Consider the following 18,157-nt stretch of genomic DNA (forward strand, 5'->3'; position numbering starts at 1 on the left):
ACCGTGCAAAAAGCAGTCTTGTGTAAGTGGACAAAGAGTTATCCAAAAACTATCTCAAGACAGAAACATCAACAGTTAGGTGGAGGCATTCAAAGTTAAGATCTGATTATGAAGAGGAAAAAGGAGGCGTGTGTTTGGGATCTGTTTTCAAAGTCGGGGGCGCAGGAGCACAAGGGTGGAGGAGAAATACTATTTTTCAAAGTATGTGTGAACCCCGTAGGTGGGTAAGATTTCTATCTGGTATCAACGTTCACCTGAGAGAATAGGTGAACCAGAGAGTGTCCACTGAAAACAAACCAGAACCAACACAAGCCTTATCCCAGGAGCCACCTGTGCTGTGAGCATGTACCATTCCTTTCGGCAGCCCCGAACTTCCACGAGACTGCCAGTGCTGCGGAACAAGTCCACCCAACCGAGTCCTGAGACACAGACAAAATTCCTCCTACTTCATAAAATAATAAAAGAAAGTAAAGCCATCTGAGTACGTTTCATGATAAAATTAATAATTAATTCCCGAAAATGAAATATAAATCCTAAATCGTGGGAATGTTGCGATTATCAATCTCCACACCAGAATCCTTCAATTGTGCTAGAGCCTAGGTCACAGTCATGAGATTTTTTTTCCCCCTTCTTTTAAAAATAAAATGATAAGAACTGTGTCATTTTCTATGAAGTTTTAAACCATATTTCTTCTGGCCTTTTCCATTTGAACCTGAAATTCATTTCCCTATAAATATTTTAATGCCATTCTCTTACGAGGAGGAACAATCTATCAGAGAACAATTCCATAATTGTTTCAGAAGCTGACAATGCATATAATGTCACAAAGTAAAGGTCCTGAATGGAAAAGATTATTATTAAGCCTTGAAAATAATAGTGAGGTCTTGAAAAACATACTCATCAAATGATGAAACAGACCCACGTAATTCAAATGCAGATTAAATTAAGTGCTTGCAGGGAAGAGGGAAAGAGAATATACTCACTATAAGTTTCATTTATGAAAAGTCACCGCATTGAATGTCTTTTTAAAAATCCAAAGGTCATTATATATACGTCTTCCTTCTTCTACACAATTAGAAAAAGAAGGCTAATTTTGCTTTACTCGACTTTTGTTAGTGAAACTGGTATGGGCTGGTTGAATTGTGCCCCTCCCCCAACCCACTCCTAAAAAAAGATACGACGAAGATCTAAACCCCCACCCACCCACCATACCTCAGAGTGTGACTTTATGTGGAGGTAGAATTAGGTTACAATGAGGTCATGAGAGTGGGTTCTCGTCCAGTATGACTGCTGTCCACATGAAAAAAGGACATTTGCACATAGAGGAGACACAGAAGAAAAATGATGTGAAAAGACACAGGAAGAAGGTAGCCGTAAGCCAGGGAGAGAGGCCTGAAACAGATCCATCCTCAAGCCCCCAGAAGAAACCAATCCACAGACACCTTAATTTCAGACTTCTAGCCCCCACAACTGTGAGACAATACATTTCTTTCTGTTAGGTAAGCCACCCAGTTTGCGGTACTGTGCCCAGCAGGCCTGGCAAACTAACACAGAAGCGATGAGGACTTTTTATTTTGATCCTCACAAACCATCTCTGTACTCACCACAGGGAAAATTTGCCAGGAATTAATGTCAACTTTATTAGGCTGTAATTTCTACAATCTGTCTCTTCTTCCACTTTCTGAAACTTGGGATATTTTCCCATCTCCAAAACTCTCAGAGCTCTCTTCTGCCGATAATTTCTCAAAGAGAATGGGAAATGATGAACATTAACTAATCCTACATGGTATCAGCTCTGAGTCGGTTATTGACCCGGGTTATCTTGTTTGTTCCTCACGGCCACCAGAAGAGGCACGTACTATTGCTATCACGAAGAGAGCAGAGCCCCCCTCCTTTTGCAGGTGGAGTAACAGACACAGCAGCACCAGTTTACAGACGAGGGAACTGAGGCACAGTGAGGTGAAGTAACTGACCCCAAGGAGGGCCAGAGTCTGTTCCCTTAACCCCCCCACACACACGCTTTCTTGTGGTTCGGGGCCACGGTTCGTGGCCTTCAGTTCCGGGGTGTCCTCAGGTCCCCGAGGTGCCATTCATCTGGATCTAGAAGCTCAAACATTTCTCAGCTTTACAGTGAATACTTTGGTGTCTTCCTACTGTTGGTTCTCCTAATATTTAATTTCTTACTGATGTTTTCGAAACTTTTCTGGTTTTAAATAGCTTCTTCTCAGTTGAGAAGATAAAAGCTAACTAGGAATCGAGTAACTCTACTTCCTTCTTTGTCATCTTGTATCATCACTCCGTCTTTCCCCAGCCATAGTTCATCTTTTTTCTTAGACTCTAAGTGTGTTTAAAACTTGTCTTTAGGGGTCGCTGGGTGGCTCAGTCAGTTAAGTGTCTGCCCTCAGGCCAGGTCACCATCCTCGAGCACTGGGACTGAGCCCCACATCGGGCTCCCCCATTAATGGGGAACCTGCTTCTCCCTCTGCCCCTCCCCCTGCTCATGCTCTCTCTCTTTCGCTCACTCTGTTTCTTAAATAAATAAAGTCTTTAAAAAAAAAAAACTTATCTTTAGAGTTTTTAATAAGCCACTGAGCACATTGGCCATTAGCATTTTTTTAATATATTTATTTATTTTAAAGCGAGAGAGAGCATGCTTGAACATGAGGGAGAGAGAGAGGATCTTAAGCAGGCTCCATGCCTGGCCTGGAGCCCAATTCAGGGCTTGATCTCACAACCCTAAGATCACAGCCTGAACAGAAACCAAGAGTCAGACACTTAACTGACTTACCACCAGGCACCCCAGCCATTAGCTTTCTTGACCCCATTCTTGTTTTTTGTGCATTCTGGAATGCTCAGTCTTCCATCCTTTAAAAGGTGTATTGTGGTAATCAGAGCTCAAAAAGCCCCCAGGAGATGCCGTATATAACTTTTTGGTTTTGTTTTTTTTGTGTGTCTTTTTGTTTTTTGTTTTTAAAAAATTTTATTTATGATTTATTTGACAGACAGAGATCACAAGTAGGCAAAGAGGCAGGCAGAGAGAGAGAGGAAGGGAAGCAGGCTCCCTGTTGAGCAGAGAGCCTGATGTGGGACTCCATCCCAGGGTCCTGGGATCATGACCTAAGCCAAAGGCAGAGACTTTAACCCACTGAGCCACCCAGGCGCTCGGGGTTTGGCTTTTGTTTTAAGAGGCATTCCTCTTTCCTCACTCACTGAAATACCACATTTTCAATCAAAACCTTATTTTTCAAAGGCTCCAGCCTCACTGAGCCACCTTTCTTTTTATTCCTTCTTTCCTTTCCTCCGTAAATCATATAAAGGCCAACTGCAAGCCCAGGACCCTTGCGGTCACCGGGTACACGGGCTCTGGCCTCACCGAGTTTCTCCCGAGCCAGAGTTCCTGCACACACACGGTCACCGGGCTTTCCTAAAGTCGGCCGTGTGCTGTGACCCGCAGCTCCTCCCTTCGCTCCAAGGCAACAGAGACCACTTGTTCCAAAGCCCTCACCACCGCTCCTTCCCCAGTCAGTCTATCGCTCCTTTCCACATCAAGTCCAAAGCAGCCTGAAAACAGTGAAACTGTAAACAAAAGCAAGAAAAAAAAAAAAAATCAACTGATCCTCTCCTGTCAACTTTCAGGAGCTGTGTCATGAAAGCCTCCCTTCCCCGCTGCCTCTTGCCGCTGTGCCAGAGCGTAAGCACGCTGGGAAAGCTTCGGCTGTATCCTCCCGCGGCCCGCAGAGGTGCCACTTCCGCTTCTCCTCCGTCTCATCACGCCCCCATGCTCTCCATCATCTTTCCACCTTCCAGGATCTTTCTTTCTATACATGGATCCACCTATTAGACGCTTCTGTTTTAGCAGAGCAAGCCTCCCTGCTGTCGGAATTTCATTATCATCCTCCTCCCACCACACACACACACACACACACACACACACACACACACACACACACACCCCCGCTGACATTGCAGGATCTCGTGAAACTCCCTTCGTGTCTCTGCGCGTTGGCACAGATGGGTGAGGTCATCGGCACTCCTCCGTCGGTGCCTTCCGAGGATGACGGGATCCCTCCCCCTCTCAGGTACTTCTTTTATGTCTCCACCTGTTTTTCTCCTGCTGGGGAATTCCTGTTTAAATCCCAAGTAGCAATCTCTCCTGACCCCCCAGAGAAGGATGCCCGTTAGAGGAGGCTTTCTGTCAAATGAAGGACTGTTCCCATTCACAATAAATGTGCTTTTAAAGCCAATCCACACGTGTTTATTCAGTGTCTGTTATACACTCACCACTGTATAAAGAAAAACCAATATGCTTTTCTTTCAACATCTGTCAGACAGCCATTGCACAGGACACTTCTTGGGCAACAGCCCTCAGGAACAAATCACAGGTGCTTTCACTGACCACTCACCCCTCAGGTACATATGACACAAGAGATGCACAAATAAACCAGCTTTCTGACTCCCAGCCAATTAAACCTGGCATTACATAACTGCCATTTAAAAAAAAAAAGAAGGAAGGAAGGAAGGAAGGAAGGAAGGAAGGAAGGAAGGAAGGAAGGAAAGAAAGGAAGGAAGGAAGGAAGGAAGGAAGGAAGGAAGAAAGAAAGAAAGAAAGAAAGAAAGAAAGAAAGAAAGAAAGAAAACCCACAGAGGCAAACCCTCTAAACAGGATTTTCCTTCTTTAGCAGTCTCTGAGGAAGAACTGTTCTAATATGGTGTTTCTATTCCTGACAGGAATAACCCTTAATTATTATGTGCCTTAAGCATCTAGAAATTTTTAAATAGAATTTCACTTAATGTTAAGAAAATCAGAGAACTACATCAGTGGCAACAGAAAAGACTTTAAACAGAGAGAGAAAGAGGGAGCTGGCATGGGGGAGATGGCCAGGGGAAGAAGCACAGATCTTGACAAGTTGCTTTTGAAGTTCTGGAAATCTTAAAGAAAAGACAGAGTGCCGAAGAAAGTCACCAAAGAAAATTAAATTATTCTGTAAGGGAATGTAAAGACTTGTCATTTATCGGGGATTAACACTTTCATCCCTGATTACATCTTATCTCAGCAAGTAAATAAGGCATACTTATTTCCAGGAAAGAAAATACATGGATATGTAAATGAATAGGCACATGGTCTGATGTCTAAACACAGGGCTCACTTACATGACTTTGAAAAACATAGTTGTCACAAAGCGATTTTTACAAAGTATCTCTGTAGACATTATTCCTGTCATTCTTTGTTCAGTTGCATGTCAGTGACAAATAATCTAGCAATAAATTTTAATACATCACCTAAACTCTCTAGTGGTAGCTGCTGTTCATGGATATCTTAAGTCCAAGCATGGCCAACTCCAGCTGGGATCACCACAGGGATCCTTACGGAAAGAAGTCTATCCCCTCTTGTTGAGTCAGCTCTGTTAGCAAGGGTTGCCTGGGGCTGAACCATATTGCTCTGCCAGTCAGAGAGGTTCCCCACCTTCCCAACAAAGCTAGCTGGGCAGCAGGCTCTACCGAAGGGCCATTTACGGAGTACAACGTAGGTGTTCGAGTACACAAAGGCAACTGGGATGATTCCCACTCTCCAAAATGTCATCTGTTCCTGGAAAGCTCTGCTTACTGATGAACACCTAATCTAGAGAGCTGGATCAAGTGTCCTTCCACAAGTAGGTCTTCCCGCCTGGCCTCCTCTGTGCAGTCAGCAAACAGTTTACAAATCCCACCCAATTTCTACTGATAGGCTAAATAGACTTGGTGGGTGTTTGATCTTCATTCCTAGTCATAATGGGACAGGAAGGTTCTTGATGTCGGAGAGCAACACCTTATCAACAGCTCAGATGGGCTGGGGCTTTGAGTTGGGCCGTATCAGTGGACCTTCTCCAAGGAGGGGAGGGGGACTAGAGACTGAATAATCACACTTGGCCAATAAGTCATCAGGTCTATGTAATGAAACCTCAATAAAAACCCTGGACACCAAAGCTCAGTGGAGATTCTTAACTGGTGGACACAGGGAGACACATCCTGATTTCCACAGGGCAAGGGCAAGAAAACACATGCCCAGAACCCTCCCTCACCCTGCCTTACATGTATTCTCATTTGGCTGGTCCAGATTTGTATCCTTTAGCATAAAATAATCATCTTAAGTAGAGCACTTTTCTGATTTCTTTGAGTCATTTCTAGCTAAGTAATTAATTATGGGAACCCCCCAATTTGTAGCCAGTTGGTCAGAAGTGTGGATGTCCCTGGGGACTTCTGAACAAGCAGCTGGCATCTGTCTTGTTGGGGACCACACCCTTAACTTGTGGAGCTGACACTAATTCCGGGTGGCTGGTGGCAGAACTCCGCTGCAACATTGCAACACCCATTCTCAATTCCTTAAACACATGCCAGAAATAATGCCTTTAAGAAGTCAAGCTCTTGCAGTTGACCTGACCTCCCCAGCCCCCTCTCTACCCCCAACTCAGGCTGTGAACATCCATGGTCTGCTCTCTGCAGGAAACTGGCCCCAGTGGGGAGACAAATACAACTATCGTATAAGGTGGCCCTTTCAATAAGTGATACAGCTGAGGTATAAAAACTACAATGAGGGGCACCGGGACACCTGGTCTGATGGAGGGTCTGACTCTTGATTTCGGATCACATCCTGATTTCAGGGTTGTGAGATCAGGCTCCGTGTGAGGCTCTGCGTTCAGTGCAAAGTCAGCTTGAGATTCTCTCACCCTCCTCTCCTTCCCTCTAGGTCCCTCCCCCACTCAAATAACAAAGAAACAAAGAAAATCTTAAAAAAAAAAAAAAAACTACAATGAACACACAAAGAGAGTCCAGTGACTGATGGAGAGATTTAGGATGGCTTCACAAAGGCTGTCACAGTTGCGTACCTTAAAGATGAAACTAACTTTAAAAGAGGGGAGGGCAGAAAGGCATAAAAACAGCGTGAGTAAAGGGTTAGATCATGGGTCCAGTTTTATAATAATGAAAATTCTACTTTTATTAACTCCTTACTGTGTGTCTGAAATTGTGCTCAACTTATTATTTTGATATTCCAATGACGCCTCAATCCTAGTCCATTATTATACCCATTTTACAGATGAGGACACTGAGACTTCGTGAAGACACTTGAACGCACCAGGCAAGCAGCCCAGGGTGACAGGAGGGGAGGAGGGGAGACAGAAGTGAGCAGAGGAAGGTAGGTGGTGAAAAGCCCCCAGGTGTCTGTCAGAAAGCCCGTCGTGTTTTCCGCAGGCGGGGAAACCATCAGAGGTGTTTGTGCAAGGGAGCGAAGTCACCAGCGCCATGGCTTCAGAAGATAAGTAACGGTGGCAGGAAAAGCCTTCAGAAAGAGAAAGACCGGAGCAGGGAGACCAGTTAGGGGACATTGTTCAGGTCACTGACCAAATAAGATAAGAGAGCCCGAGCACAGGCAAGGATGAGGGCAGGGAGGTGTGGAAGACTACAGAGATGCTTAATGCTGCAGCAAAAAGCTGGATGGTGGGAAGAGGAGAGGATGGCACAGACATCCAAACGTATCATCAGAAATGTGTCTGTGCATCTGACGTGTCTTCCCGTACTGATGTGTGAGCTCCATGGACTGCTCTCGATCCTTCTGCGCCCGCCTGAGTTGCTGGAGCTCATGTTCTTGATCAGTTAATGGATAATGAAGTCCTACTTGGAGCCCAGACTCAATACTGACGGGCAAGTATCTAAGTCCACATCCCAGATCTCGGGCCCCCGGTTCTCTCCGTGCTCTCTGGAGCTGACTTGCACCTGCCTTTGATGGATAATGAGCATCCGGGGGTCAAATCAAAGATTTTTGTCTAAATGGCTTTTTAGGCTACGGAGCTGAAGCAGAGGTATAGCGGACCATCTGTCTACCTATCGATCTGATGCTATTCAGAAATACGCACATCGAGCTAGTTTTCTTCTAGCTCCCCACTCAACAGGAATGAGTCAACAGAGTGCAGAAAAGTAAACAGAAGTTGGACACAAAGTCACTCCCTCAAGGACGCCACAAAGAAAAAGGCACAGATGACTACAGAAAAAATTAATAATGGGTTTCCAGGGCTGGAATAAGCAATCCTTGCAGTTCCAACCTGGTCCTTCTCACAACTTCCCATTTTCTGGTTCTGCCTGTGCCCCCACATCTCAGTTGGACAAGAAAGGCTGCAGAATGTTTTCTTCACTAGCAGAACTTCCAAATCAATAACAATGCTTCCACTAAGCCTGCAAAATGTTCTGGGCACTTAGCTCATAAATATTACTCTAGATCCCACTTCTCACACTGCTAAAAGCCTAGGGCTTCCTAGTAACACTAACGACAGGGGAACGGAAACAGAAAGGAAAAGAAACTCAGCTTTCCGTTCCTCTAGAGGGGGATCCTGGAGGGGCCTCGGGCTCTGGAGAAGGAGGGTGTCCTCGGAGGGTATATCTGCTTCTCTCTCACTCCTGACATCCGCAGGAACCACTCTGCCTCTGTAAAGCCCTCCTCTGAAAACGTTTAAAGAAGACATACCGAAACGCACCCTTACACAGGCCCCTGACACATAATCAATATCCCTCGAAGCACACACATCTGTATCTTGCGTTAACCTTGCATTTCACTGTGATTTAGGACATACTCGCTGTGCTTCATCTCCAAATCTTTTCTTATCTGACATCATTCCATAATAAATACATCATCATAAAGAGACTACACATTGAAGGCACCTTTCACAAACACTTTTTTTTTTTTTTTTTAAGATTTATTTACTTCAGAGAGAGGGAGAGTGGGAAGGGGGAAGAGATAGGGCAGAAGGAGAGGGAGAGAAAATCTTAAGCAGACTCTCTCAGAGCCCAACCCAGGGCTCCACCTCACGGCCCTGAGATCATGACCTGAGCCAAAACCAAGAGGCGGACACTTAACCGACTGTGCCGCCCAGGTGCCCCTTTCCCAAAGACTTTTAAATGTGGCAGAACTGACACTAGATACGGTCTTCTAGAATGATTTCCAAAGATACTAAAATTCATGAGATACCATCAATGGTTCAATAAGGTCACTGAGAATCCAGCTTGCATATACACTGGAAACCTTTTGGTTTGGTTCAAAGAAAATGTCTCTATCCCTCACTTTCAATGATCCAATTTTAACCAAAAAGAAAAAAAAAAAAAAAAAACCCTATCATCCTCCCACGGCAAGTCTATGTCATGGAGCAAGAGGTTGAATTGTTTTCTATGTAGTATGTAACTAAAAAGTCAGGCAAGACATATTATAATTGACGCTAACTAGAACTCCCACAAACCACAATATCCCTCCAGAGAAACTTTTACTTTTTAACAATGTGACACTTATCCCTCTCTTTAAGGGGGAAATATGAGACAATTTTCAATTCATTACAATTAAGGGAGGGGGCTAACATTTGCATACTTAGTCGTGTCATTTGATGTGCAAAGGCTTACAAAGAGTTCCCCCATTTAACTTCCACAGAGCTCCTCTTAGGTAGAAATTACCTTATTTCACAGATTCTAATTACACCCAGAAGAAAATAAATGAGCATCAGTAAGGAAGCTTCTAGAACGATATCCAGTTTTGAAACCGAGGCTGCAAGCAGTGAAGGGAAATCCTACCATGTTCCTTATGGCTTAGCAATGGCGAGCCTCCGTGGGGAGACTTCCGCCCTTGGTATTCAGACTCTGTGGAACCTGACCACCACACCCACCATTCAGGTCCCTCCAAGCCTCCTCTCCCCAGCCAGCTTCTCACGTTGTCCAACCTCTGTCTGCCTGCCCACGAGACAGTAGGCTGAGCCGCACCCTGACGTGGCAGTGGGGGGCAGGGGGAGAGGAGGCAGAACTACACTGATGCAGCACGACCTTCACATTCACTGATGCAGCTAATCTTCATCGAGTGCTAAGTGCCGGGCTCTGGGGATGCAGAGTGAGCAAGACAGATGCCCTCAGAGCCACCCCAAGCTAGCAGAGGGTACAGACAGAGAAATGCGCACACGGTGCCTTCATGGGGCGGTGATGGCTCTGACGGCTGAGCGGACTCCCAAAGGCTGACGGGTGTGGGATAGGATGTGGCTGGCCCTGAGAGTGGGAAAGCAAGGGCTCTCTGAATTCATGAATTCAGTGCACACGGCATGGTCCTTACCGGCAACTTTCAGAGCTCTCTGATGTGTGGGGCATTAAGAATACAGAACTAAACTAGTATTTCTCAGACTTTTTTGACCGCCACTCCCAGTAAAAATATTTTTTCTATCAGGATTCAGTACACGTTGTACACAAACAACTGCGGAAAAAAAATGTTTGCCAAACAATACTCAATTCACTACTCAGATACACTCTGATAGCCTTCTCTTTCCTTTGCTCTCTTTCTTGCTTTTTCTTTCAGTTTTGGATACAACCCTCTAAAGGGTGGCAACCCACAATCTGAAAAACATGGGTAAAAACCTTTAAGAGGCACAGCTATTATTTCTCTGATATACTTCCTCTTCTCCCTCTACTCTCTTTTTTTTCTTTCATCCCTCAAAAAAGTACCACTGAGAAAACAAAAGCACTACCGTTTATTGGAGGTGTGCTACACGCCAGAAACTGCTGGAACCTTGACTTGCACTGTCTCCTTAGTCCCACACAGCCCTGTAAGTGTAAGCATTACCATTCCCACTGTACAGATAAAGAAACTGAAGCTTCGAGATCAAGGGGACTGCTTAGCAGAACATGATGAACCAGGATTCAAATTCAGTTGTGTCTTGCTTCAAAACTCCAATTACACCACAGTGCCTTTCGTGAAAAGTTCTTAAGTAATTAAAGCAAACTTAATAGCAAGAATTTCCTAAGTCCCCCTGAGATAACTCAAGCCCTTGGAGGGTTATAGAACTGGGTTTGAGAAGTCTAAATGGAGATAAGGGAAATACACGGGTGGAAAACTCTATGGTTAAAATTCAATTTCCTTCCGTGTCCTCAGAGCACGCTTTAGTAAAGGCACTGACAAGGACTGAGCAGCAGAGGAACGGCAGCTGAGAGCTAGTGGCCTAGATCATCGCCCTCCAGACAGGCTGGCTGAACGGCACTGACCATTCTGGGCGGCTCCGAATGAGCGGCACTGGCTCAGCATCTCCCAGGCTGAGGAGAGGCCATAAATATTCACAAGACGAATGCTAACACAGGCAGAGTGAAAGTAAACACCACGCACAGCTCCCACTGTTTTATTTTTAACATCTCCCAAAATGATGTTAAGTGAAACTATTTGCTGAGAGGGAATCTTATTTGGAAAGATAGTTAAACATATTGAGCACAGATATTTCTGTTCTTTCAGCCCCGTATTCAAAGATACACTTGACACAGATACCAGGTATATCCAACGTGGGCAGATCAGAACAAATTCTCGGCCCCCAAAAAAATTTCCGCCAAAGTGATGACTTGGGGAAATTATTGACAAGGTCCTACTTAAAACTACTGCATCATTACCGGGGGCCTCCCCTGACCTAAAATAACTAGATTTTGGTGCCAGTACGTGAAGTGGCCATTGACATTGTTATTTAGAAGTTATAATAGTTCTCAGAAAATCTGAAGAAATGAGGTATTTTTTAACAAACACATAACAAGTGCAATTTTTACTTGCACACATGGTAAGTTAAATAATTTATTTGTAGAATGGCCTTGGAGTTTATATTCTTTGGGTAGCTTGTTGGGTAGTTTAATCTGGTATATAAATTCACATACAAATATGAGAGTTTTTTTTATCTAATTATGTGTTGTTATTTTCTCAGCATCTCTTAGCAATAACAATGCTGCCTAGTCCTCTTTTCTTTGCAAATTCCATGATGAAAAAAAGTCCTGAATGTGCTGAAGAATCCACCGCCTGCTTATGAAACATAAAGGCTATGAAAACATGGCATGTATTCAAGTAGACCAGTTTGTTTTTAAATATTTTAATAGTGTGCATGACTGCATTAGGAGCTTAATGTGTATTATGCCGATCTTACATCTAGTGTGTAATACACTTTGATCATTCTATCAAAAGATCAAAATTTAAATATTATGTAAATTATATTTTATATGTGTTCTCCTCTGCATGAAATCAAACAGAAAACCTGTTTCTTCTCTAAACACATGAGAATATAAACAAGCAACATATTTAAAGTGAAGAAAATACTCGCTACTTCATCCCATTAAAAAAATGCCCCCAGGTATCAATTAAAATAAAAAGCGTTTACATAGTCTTAAAATAAACTTAAATGTCTGTTTATCCTTCCAAACTATTAAGCATATTCTTGATATTTATTTTAAAGGTTTTTTTTTCCACAAGAAATGCCATGTAAATCCATTTCATGAAAATTCCGACAGATTATGCAAATCAACACAAATGAAATTGAAGGGGGGGCACCTGGGTGGCTCAGTGGGTTAAAGCCTCTGCCTTCGCCTCAGGTCATGATCCCGGATCCTGGGATAGAGCCCCACACCGGGCTTTCTGCTCCATGGGGAGTCTGCTTCCTCATCTGTCTCTGCCTGCCTCTCTACCTACTTGTGATCTCTGTCTGTTGAATAAATAAAATCTTAAAAAAAGAAATTATAAAAAAAAAAAGAAATGAAAGTGAAGAATACTGAATCTTCAATACTCAAAAAAAGTTGTCATTTTCACAACTAAAGTATGAAACTTAATTAGAGCAGCTATAAAAGCAGCTATAAAAGACATTCTTAGGACAATTGGGGGAAATGTGAAAATAGGATTTTAGATATTATGATATTTTGGTTAATATTCCTAGGTGTGACAATAGCTCTATGACTCTTTAAGAAAACATCCTTACTCTTAGTGTGTGGATGATGTAGTTTTCAGGAAAGAAACAACAACATAGGAAACTAACTTGATGTATGAAATTGACAAATGGTCTGACAATGATATATTTGGACATATAACTGAACATAAATATGAAACAAATGTGGCAAAATGTTAATAATGTTGGAATTTCAGTGGAAGATAAACAGATGTTTGTTGTATTATTCTTTCAACCACTTTGTGTATATGAAAATTTTCACAATAACAAATTGAGGGGAGGAAGAATCGTCATTTTCATTTAAACATGGGCATATATTGACTCTTGAGCCAAAGGGTACAGATAAAATATTGCTCTACATGGAAACAGAATGTTTCGTTTTCCAGTAACAGTATGCCTCAGAGAATCAATTTTCCACCATTGACCCAGAGAAATTATGGCAACCCTTCTGGCCAAGACCACAGGGAACAACAGCTGACTGACATACACCACCTGAATTAGAGCAGAGGCATGAGAATCCCCAGAGGGTAATCCACGCTGCCCAGCGAGTTTACATGGCAACCTGTGCCTTTGGAAAAATAAGGGTTGAACATAGGGACCTTCCAGTCTGGAACCTTCACAGCAAACAGAACCTGCAACTTTGCCAGGCTCTGTTTCTGGAGACAGAATATCAAGCTGTGACATGAACTTAAAGCTAAATTAAACAAATTGACACCATCAATTCGAATCATTCACCCACTAAAGCTAGATTTCTGTCTTCCCCTGTCGCTCTGCTCAAAAAAGTGCACCACCAGGTTTCATATTAAGCAAGAAATCTGAGAGGCTATCTCCCAAATTCCACTTAAACCTAATACCAAAGTATGTGAATTACATAAGAAAGTTGAGAGAGAAAAACCTGATTTAGATATACCCAGAGTATTTAAAACGAGACTCAGTCCTATGAAACAACACAGCAGGATGTTCCCCACCTACAATTACAGGCATTTTGTTTTGGGGTCCAAATCCCACCAGTTCTGGGCTCTGGTCCACTATTAGGTCAGAGTGCAAACCAGCCATCCATGACTTGCTGCAGAATCTGATAATCTTTTTTAATTGGACTGAACTAAAACCAAGAATTAAGCATTGAATTGTCAAGTTGCCCTATGAAACCAAACACTCTCTCCTCCCGTTGTATCTCTTTTATTTTCCTGGACTTTTATTTTTATCATTTCTTTTCTCCATAATTCAATTCTTTATCTTTAGGTACATGTATGTGTGTGTATATGTGTGTATGTATACACGCACATAATTAGATATGTATATATGTTCCGTCGTGTCATATTAAATGTAATTGTTCTCTCTTCAATTTCTTTTTTTCCTGTCCTTCCTCTTTTCCCCCAATTCCTCCAGGCCTCCCAGGCCACCCAAAGGCATTGTTATCACCAGGTTAAACTCCAGGCTGTGGAGCTATAAAGAATCTTGACGTGGCCCATAAAGCCTGATCGAATCAGGCCACAGGCTGGAGGAGTTAGGGGGAAATGGCTCACTTTCCTTTAAACTAAAGAATAATTATCTCGTTTATAAGTTGTAGGAGACCCTTCCCATCTAGGTATTGCTGACTGCCTTTGATGTTTAACCAGACCTTCATACCTCTCTTTAAGAGAATCAGGAGACCATGACACTGAAAGCTCATTCGGGCTTCATGTTATCCCAATGAAAGGCATGGCAGAGGAGGGTTGAAAACATTGATGAGTTTGGGCAACATCTGTGAACTTGACTTATCCCAAAAAGTCCTGAATTCTGTTTAGTGCCCTCATTTCTGATTTCTAGCCTATCCATAAGCACTAGGCTAGAACCAACAGAAACACAAAGAGATTTAAAAAAAAATAGTTCTTCCCCGGAGAGGTACGAGCACACATTTGTTTATCGAAAGTTTACTATCTGTGAAAACACAGTCCCATGACTGAAGTGCCAATAACCATGAACCCTCCATGTCTAGAAGACCAGAACCAACCTACTTCAAAAACTCTAGAGGAAATGAATCTCTGGCAAGATTCCAGCCAAAAAGCTAGGGATCTTCTGCCACATCCAGGCCTGAGAGGAACAGGGAAGAAGGCACCTCAATCATCAGAGCCAAGAGTTCACAACTGAAAACACTCTGGCCTGAGAGGATGCTCAAGAAGTAGAGAGACACATGCCCTAGGGCAACAAGGGAGACATATGGAACCAAAGGCCAATGTTTACCCATCTCCAGATTAGAGATATGATCTGAGCCCCTTCCTGAGTCTGTAAAGATTAAATGCATCAGTATGCATAAAGTGCTGAGAGCAGGGCCTCGCACATGGTAAGCACTGTGGAGATGCTAGCTAATTCCTAGGAGTATAGGCTAAAAGCATGCCTACAGAAAAGCCTGCCCAAAAAAAGGTTACTTTCTTTAATCCCCACCAACAGACCTACTACTAACCGCCAGAAATACCTATGTCTCGATTCTTCAGTTCCCTGTGCAAGCCCTAGGATGTCTGGAGTGGTCTCGGCTGAGATGAGGCGAGACTCCTCTCCCTAGCAACTGGGTTCAGATATAAAATTGCAACATGGCAACATCATATGATTAAAATGGAAAGCTGACATGCACTTCAGAGCCCACACTTTCTCAGGGTGTAGTTCTGCAGCTTCTAACAAATGTTCCCAACTCTGCAACACCTCAAAAACAGACTTTGTTGAAGACACACACGAATTACCCTCCACATTAAGAAAGACATCCATCCAGCCGTGACCCTCCAACAGAGTACCTGGCCCCAGAGTGTGCGGCATAAACAAATCATTGGCCACTGCCCTGCCTGCCCCACATCCTGAGTCAGGTCTCCAGAATAAGGCAGATCCACTCGCCTTCCTTCTCTGATGCCGACCCACACCTGGCACGCTATGTTGACAATACTTACGCATTACAATAGGGCTTCTTTTCATAGCCTTTGTAGTTGTTCATGTTGAGAGCCATCTTACAGACCTCACAATGGAAACATCCTTTATGCCAGTACTGAAAAAAAAAAAAAATGTAAAAGTTCAGTACAATGCCAGCGCTTTCCAGGATGGGTACAGAGGGGATATTTTTAGTGCATTGCCGCCCCACCCTTATTTGAAAATACTACAACAAAATGATTGTAGGTAACAGGAGATGTGTTTGCCTACTTTCACTTAAGTAAATGAGGCAGGGCGCTATTAGAATTGAGTTTTAAATGAATCCCCTCCACAAGTACAGACTCCGAGGGAAGAACGGCCAAGGCTCTCCCCATAGCGCACTTGTATGGGCAGCCAGAATGGAATCCTAACCGGGCTGATGGAGAAATGGAACCTGTGCAGTGGCTTCAAAAGGAAGACGAATCCTGTTCAAAGTGCCTGAACATGGTGTTTGTAGCATCTCAACAAATGTGGGTCCACCGGAAGTCAGGCCACCCGAAGGAGCAGGAGGGGGGCCGTATAAGCACCCTTCGGCGCCCCCATCCCTGTCCAGCTTCTACTAAATTGTGGGGAGGGGGGACTCAGTCCGGTCTGACTGACGAGGTGACGGGGTGCCCTCGTGAGGCGCTTCCATCACCACACGCTCATCTCCCAGGGACGGCCTCCGGCTGGTTTCAATGATCGGTCACTCCGGAGAGCGCAGGGGTCGTCCTCTCAGGCTGTTCTACTCCATCTACGCCCGCGAAGGGCAGGGAGCAGGGCTGCGGGGGCCGGCCCGAGGCCACTTCCTCTGGAATTCCCCAGCCGGGTGGATGAACCCCCCGTGGGTCCTGCCCGCCGCGCCGAGCCAGGTCTCCGGCGGGGATTATTCTTAGCAATGCCGCAGCGGCTGCCCCACGACAGGTTAATTATTATTTGCCTCGCCGCCTCGCCGCCGACACGGGAGGCGCTGGGGCGGCGGTGAGGTGGGTGCGGGCGGATCCTTGGGGCGGGGATGCGGGGCGGTGAGGGGCAGGAGTGGAGGTGGGAAGGGGTCCAGCCTGGGCTCTCGGGACCCCGGGGCCGCGCTCCGCCGCGCGCCCTGCGCGGCGCAGCCCCGCACCCTCGCCGCCCGCACCCCGACGAAAACCCTTGCCGGCTCCAACATCACCAGCGCCAAGCGTGCTGTCTTGATACTCCTGCGGTCGTTTTCCTTTGCATGCCCTCACCCTGGGCCAAGACCCTAACAAACAGAGACCCACTCCTCTCCCTCCATCCCAGATGCCAAAACTTCTCGGAGCAGGTGCAGCCCGGCGCCCGGCAGGTCCGGGCTGGCCCGGCGCCCCCTGGCTCACCTTATCCAGGCAGTTGACTTTCTCCGTGGGATACACGACTTTTCCGCAGCGGGCGCATTGGGGGTTCATTGTCGCGGTTCCCAGGGGCGGCGGCTGTGCGACAGCGGCTGGGGGCTCCGAGGAGCCGCTGTGACATCCCCCGGAGAGCCCCGCACCGCCTCTGGGCAGGCGGGAGGGCTGCGGGCGGCCGGGCCCCGGGGTCGGGAGTCGGCGCCGGACCCCTGGCGAGCCGGCCGCGCGACGCGCGGGAAGGGCGGCGGGGGCGCGGGCTGGTGTGCGGCGGGGCCTGGCGCCGGGGGGGCGGCCGCGCTCGCTGGTCCCGGCTCGGCTCCGGCTTGGGCTCCGCGCCGCTCGCTCTGCGTCGCTCGCACTCCAGGTACCGGTGACTCACACAGACACTGGCTCCCGCCCCTCGCGCTCACTCGCTCCCCCGCCTCGCCGCCGCCGCCGCCGCCGCCGCGCAGGCCAAACCCACCCGCGCGCCCGGACCCAAGAGGCAGGGAACGAGCACGTCGGGCACCGGGGAGGGAGGGCGCAGCGGGGGGAGGGGGCGGCGAGACCCGGAGAGCCCCGCAGACAGCCGCGGGCTGCGACGGTGAGGCCTGAGGGCGAGCCTGGTTCCGCAGCCGCCGCCGGGGGCGGCCAGGTGGGCGGCGGCGGGGGAGGGAAGCGATGTGGGTGGGAGAAACGCGCTGGGGTGCTCAGACCCGCGCACTCCCTGCCCTTCCTCTTCTGTCTGCTGCCCCAGCCGGGTCACCCCCGCGCAGACCCGCGTTCCCGGTACCCGGAGGACGCGGGCTTGAGCCCGCCCTCCGCCTCCAGCCCCCGCACGGCCGGCAGCGGCGCACCAACGCCCCACGCCGAGCCGGGTCCGCGGCCGAGGCTTTCGAAACGGCCGCGCGCAGCCACGCGGGGGGGCCCAGCCGCCGAGACACCGGCAGAGACCCCCCGCGGGGCGCCGCACGTGGGGTCGCGCCCGCTCGCGGGGGCGTCTTCGGAGAAAAGCGGCCCCCGCGCGCCTGTGTGAGGTCGTCAGACCCTAGAGGAGGACGCGACTTCTCTCACTGGTCCCCAGACGCTGCACTTTTTCTGTCTGTTCTTGGGGAACGGATGGTCATTTTAGGCCCCTGTCGAGCCTTTCTGGGTTAATAAACG

At 46.6% G+C, this 18,157-nt stretch overlaps 1 protein-coding gene across 2 annotated transcripts in view; it reads right to left on the reverse strand.

Moving 5' to 3' along the window:
* The window catches only part of NEBL (nebulette), a 360,144-nt gene extending 342,863 nt beyond the window's left edge, over positions 1–17,281 (reverse strand). The window contains exons 1-2 of one of the 2 annotated variants that reach the window (XM_032349573.1): positions 17,003–17,281; positions 15,653–15,747 (exon numbers count right to left, since the gene is read on the reverse strand). In XM_032349573.1, the coding sequence (XP_032205464.1) occupies positions 15,653–15,747; positions 17,003–17,071 (164 nt within the window). In that variant the 5' untranslated portion in view covers positions 17,072–17,281. The remainder of the gene's footprint in view (positions 1–15,652; positions 15,748–17,002) is intronic. The other variant, XM_032349574.1, reaches the window with a different exon arrangement.
* Between the last annotated feature and the right edge of the window lie 876 nt (positions 17,282–18,157).

Source organism: Mustela erminea, chromosome 6, assembly GCF_009829155.1.
Source record: "Mustela erminea isolate mMusErm1 chromosome 6, mMusErm1.Pri, whole genome shotgun sequence".
In the NCBI taxonomy this organism is placed as follows: Eukaryota; Metazoa; Chordata; class Mammalia; order Carnivora; family Mustelidae; genus Mustela; species Mustela erminea.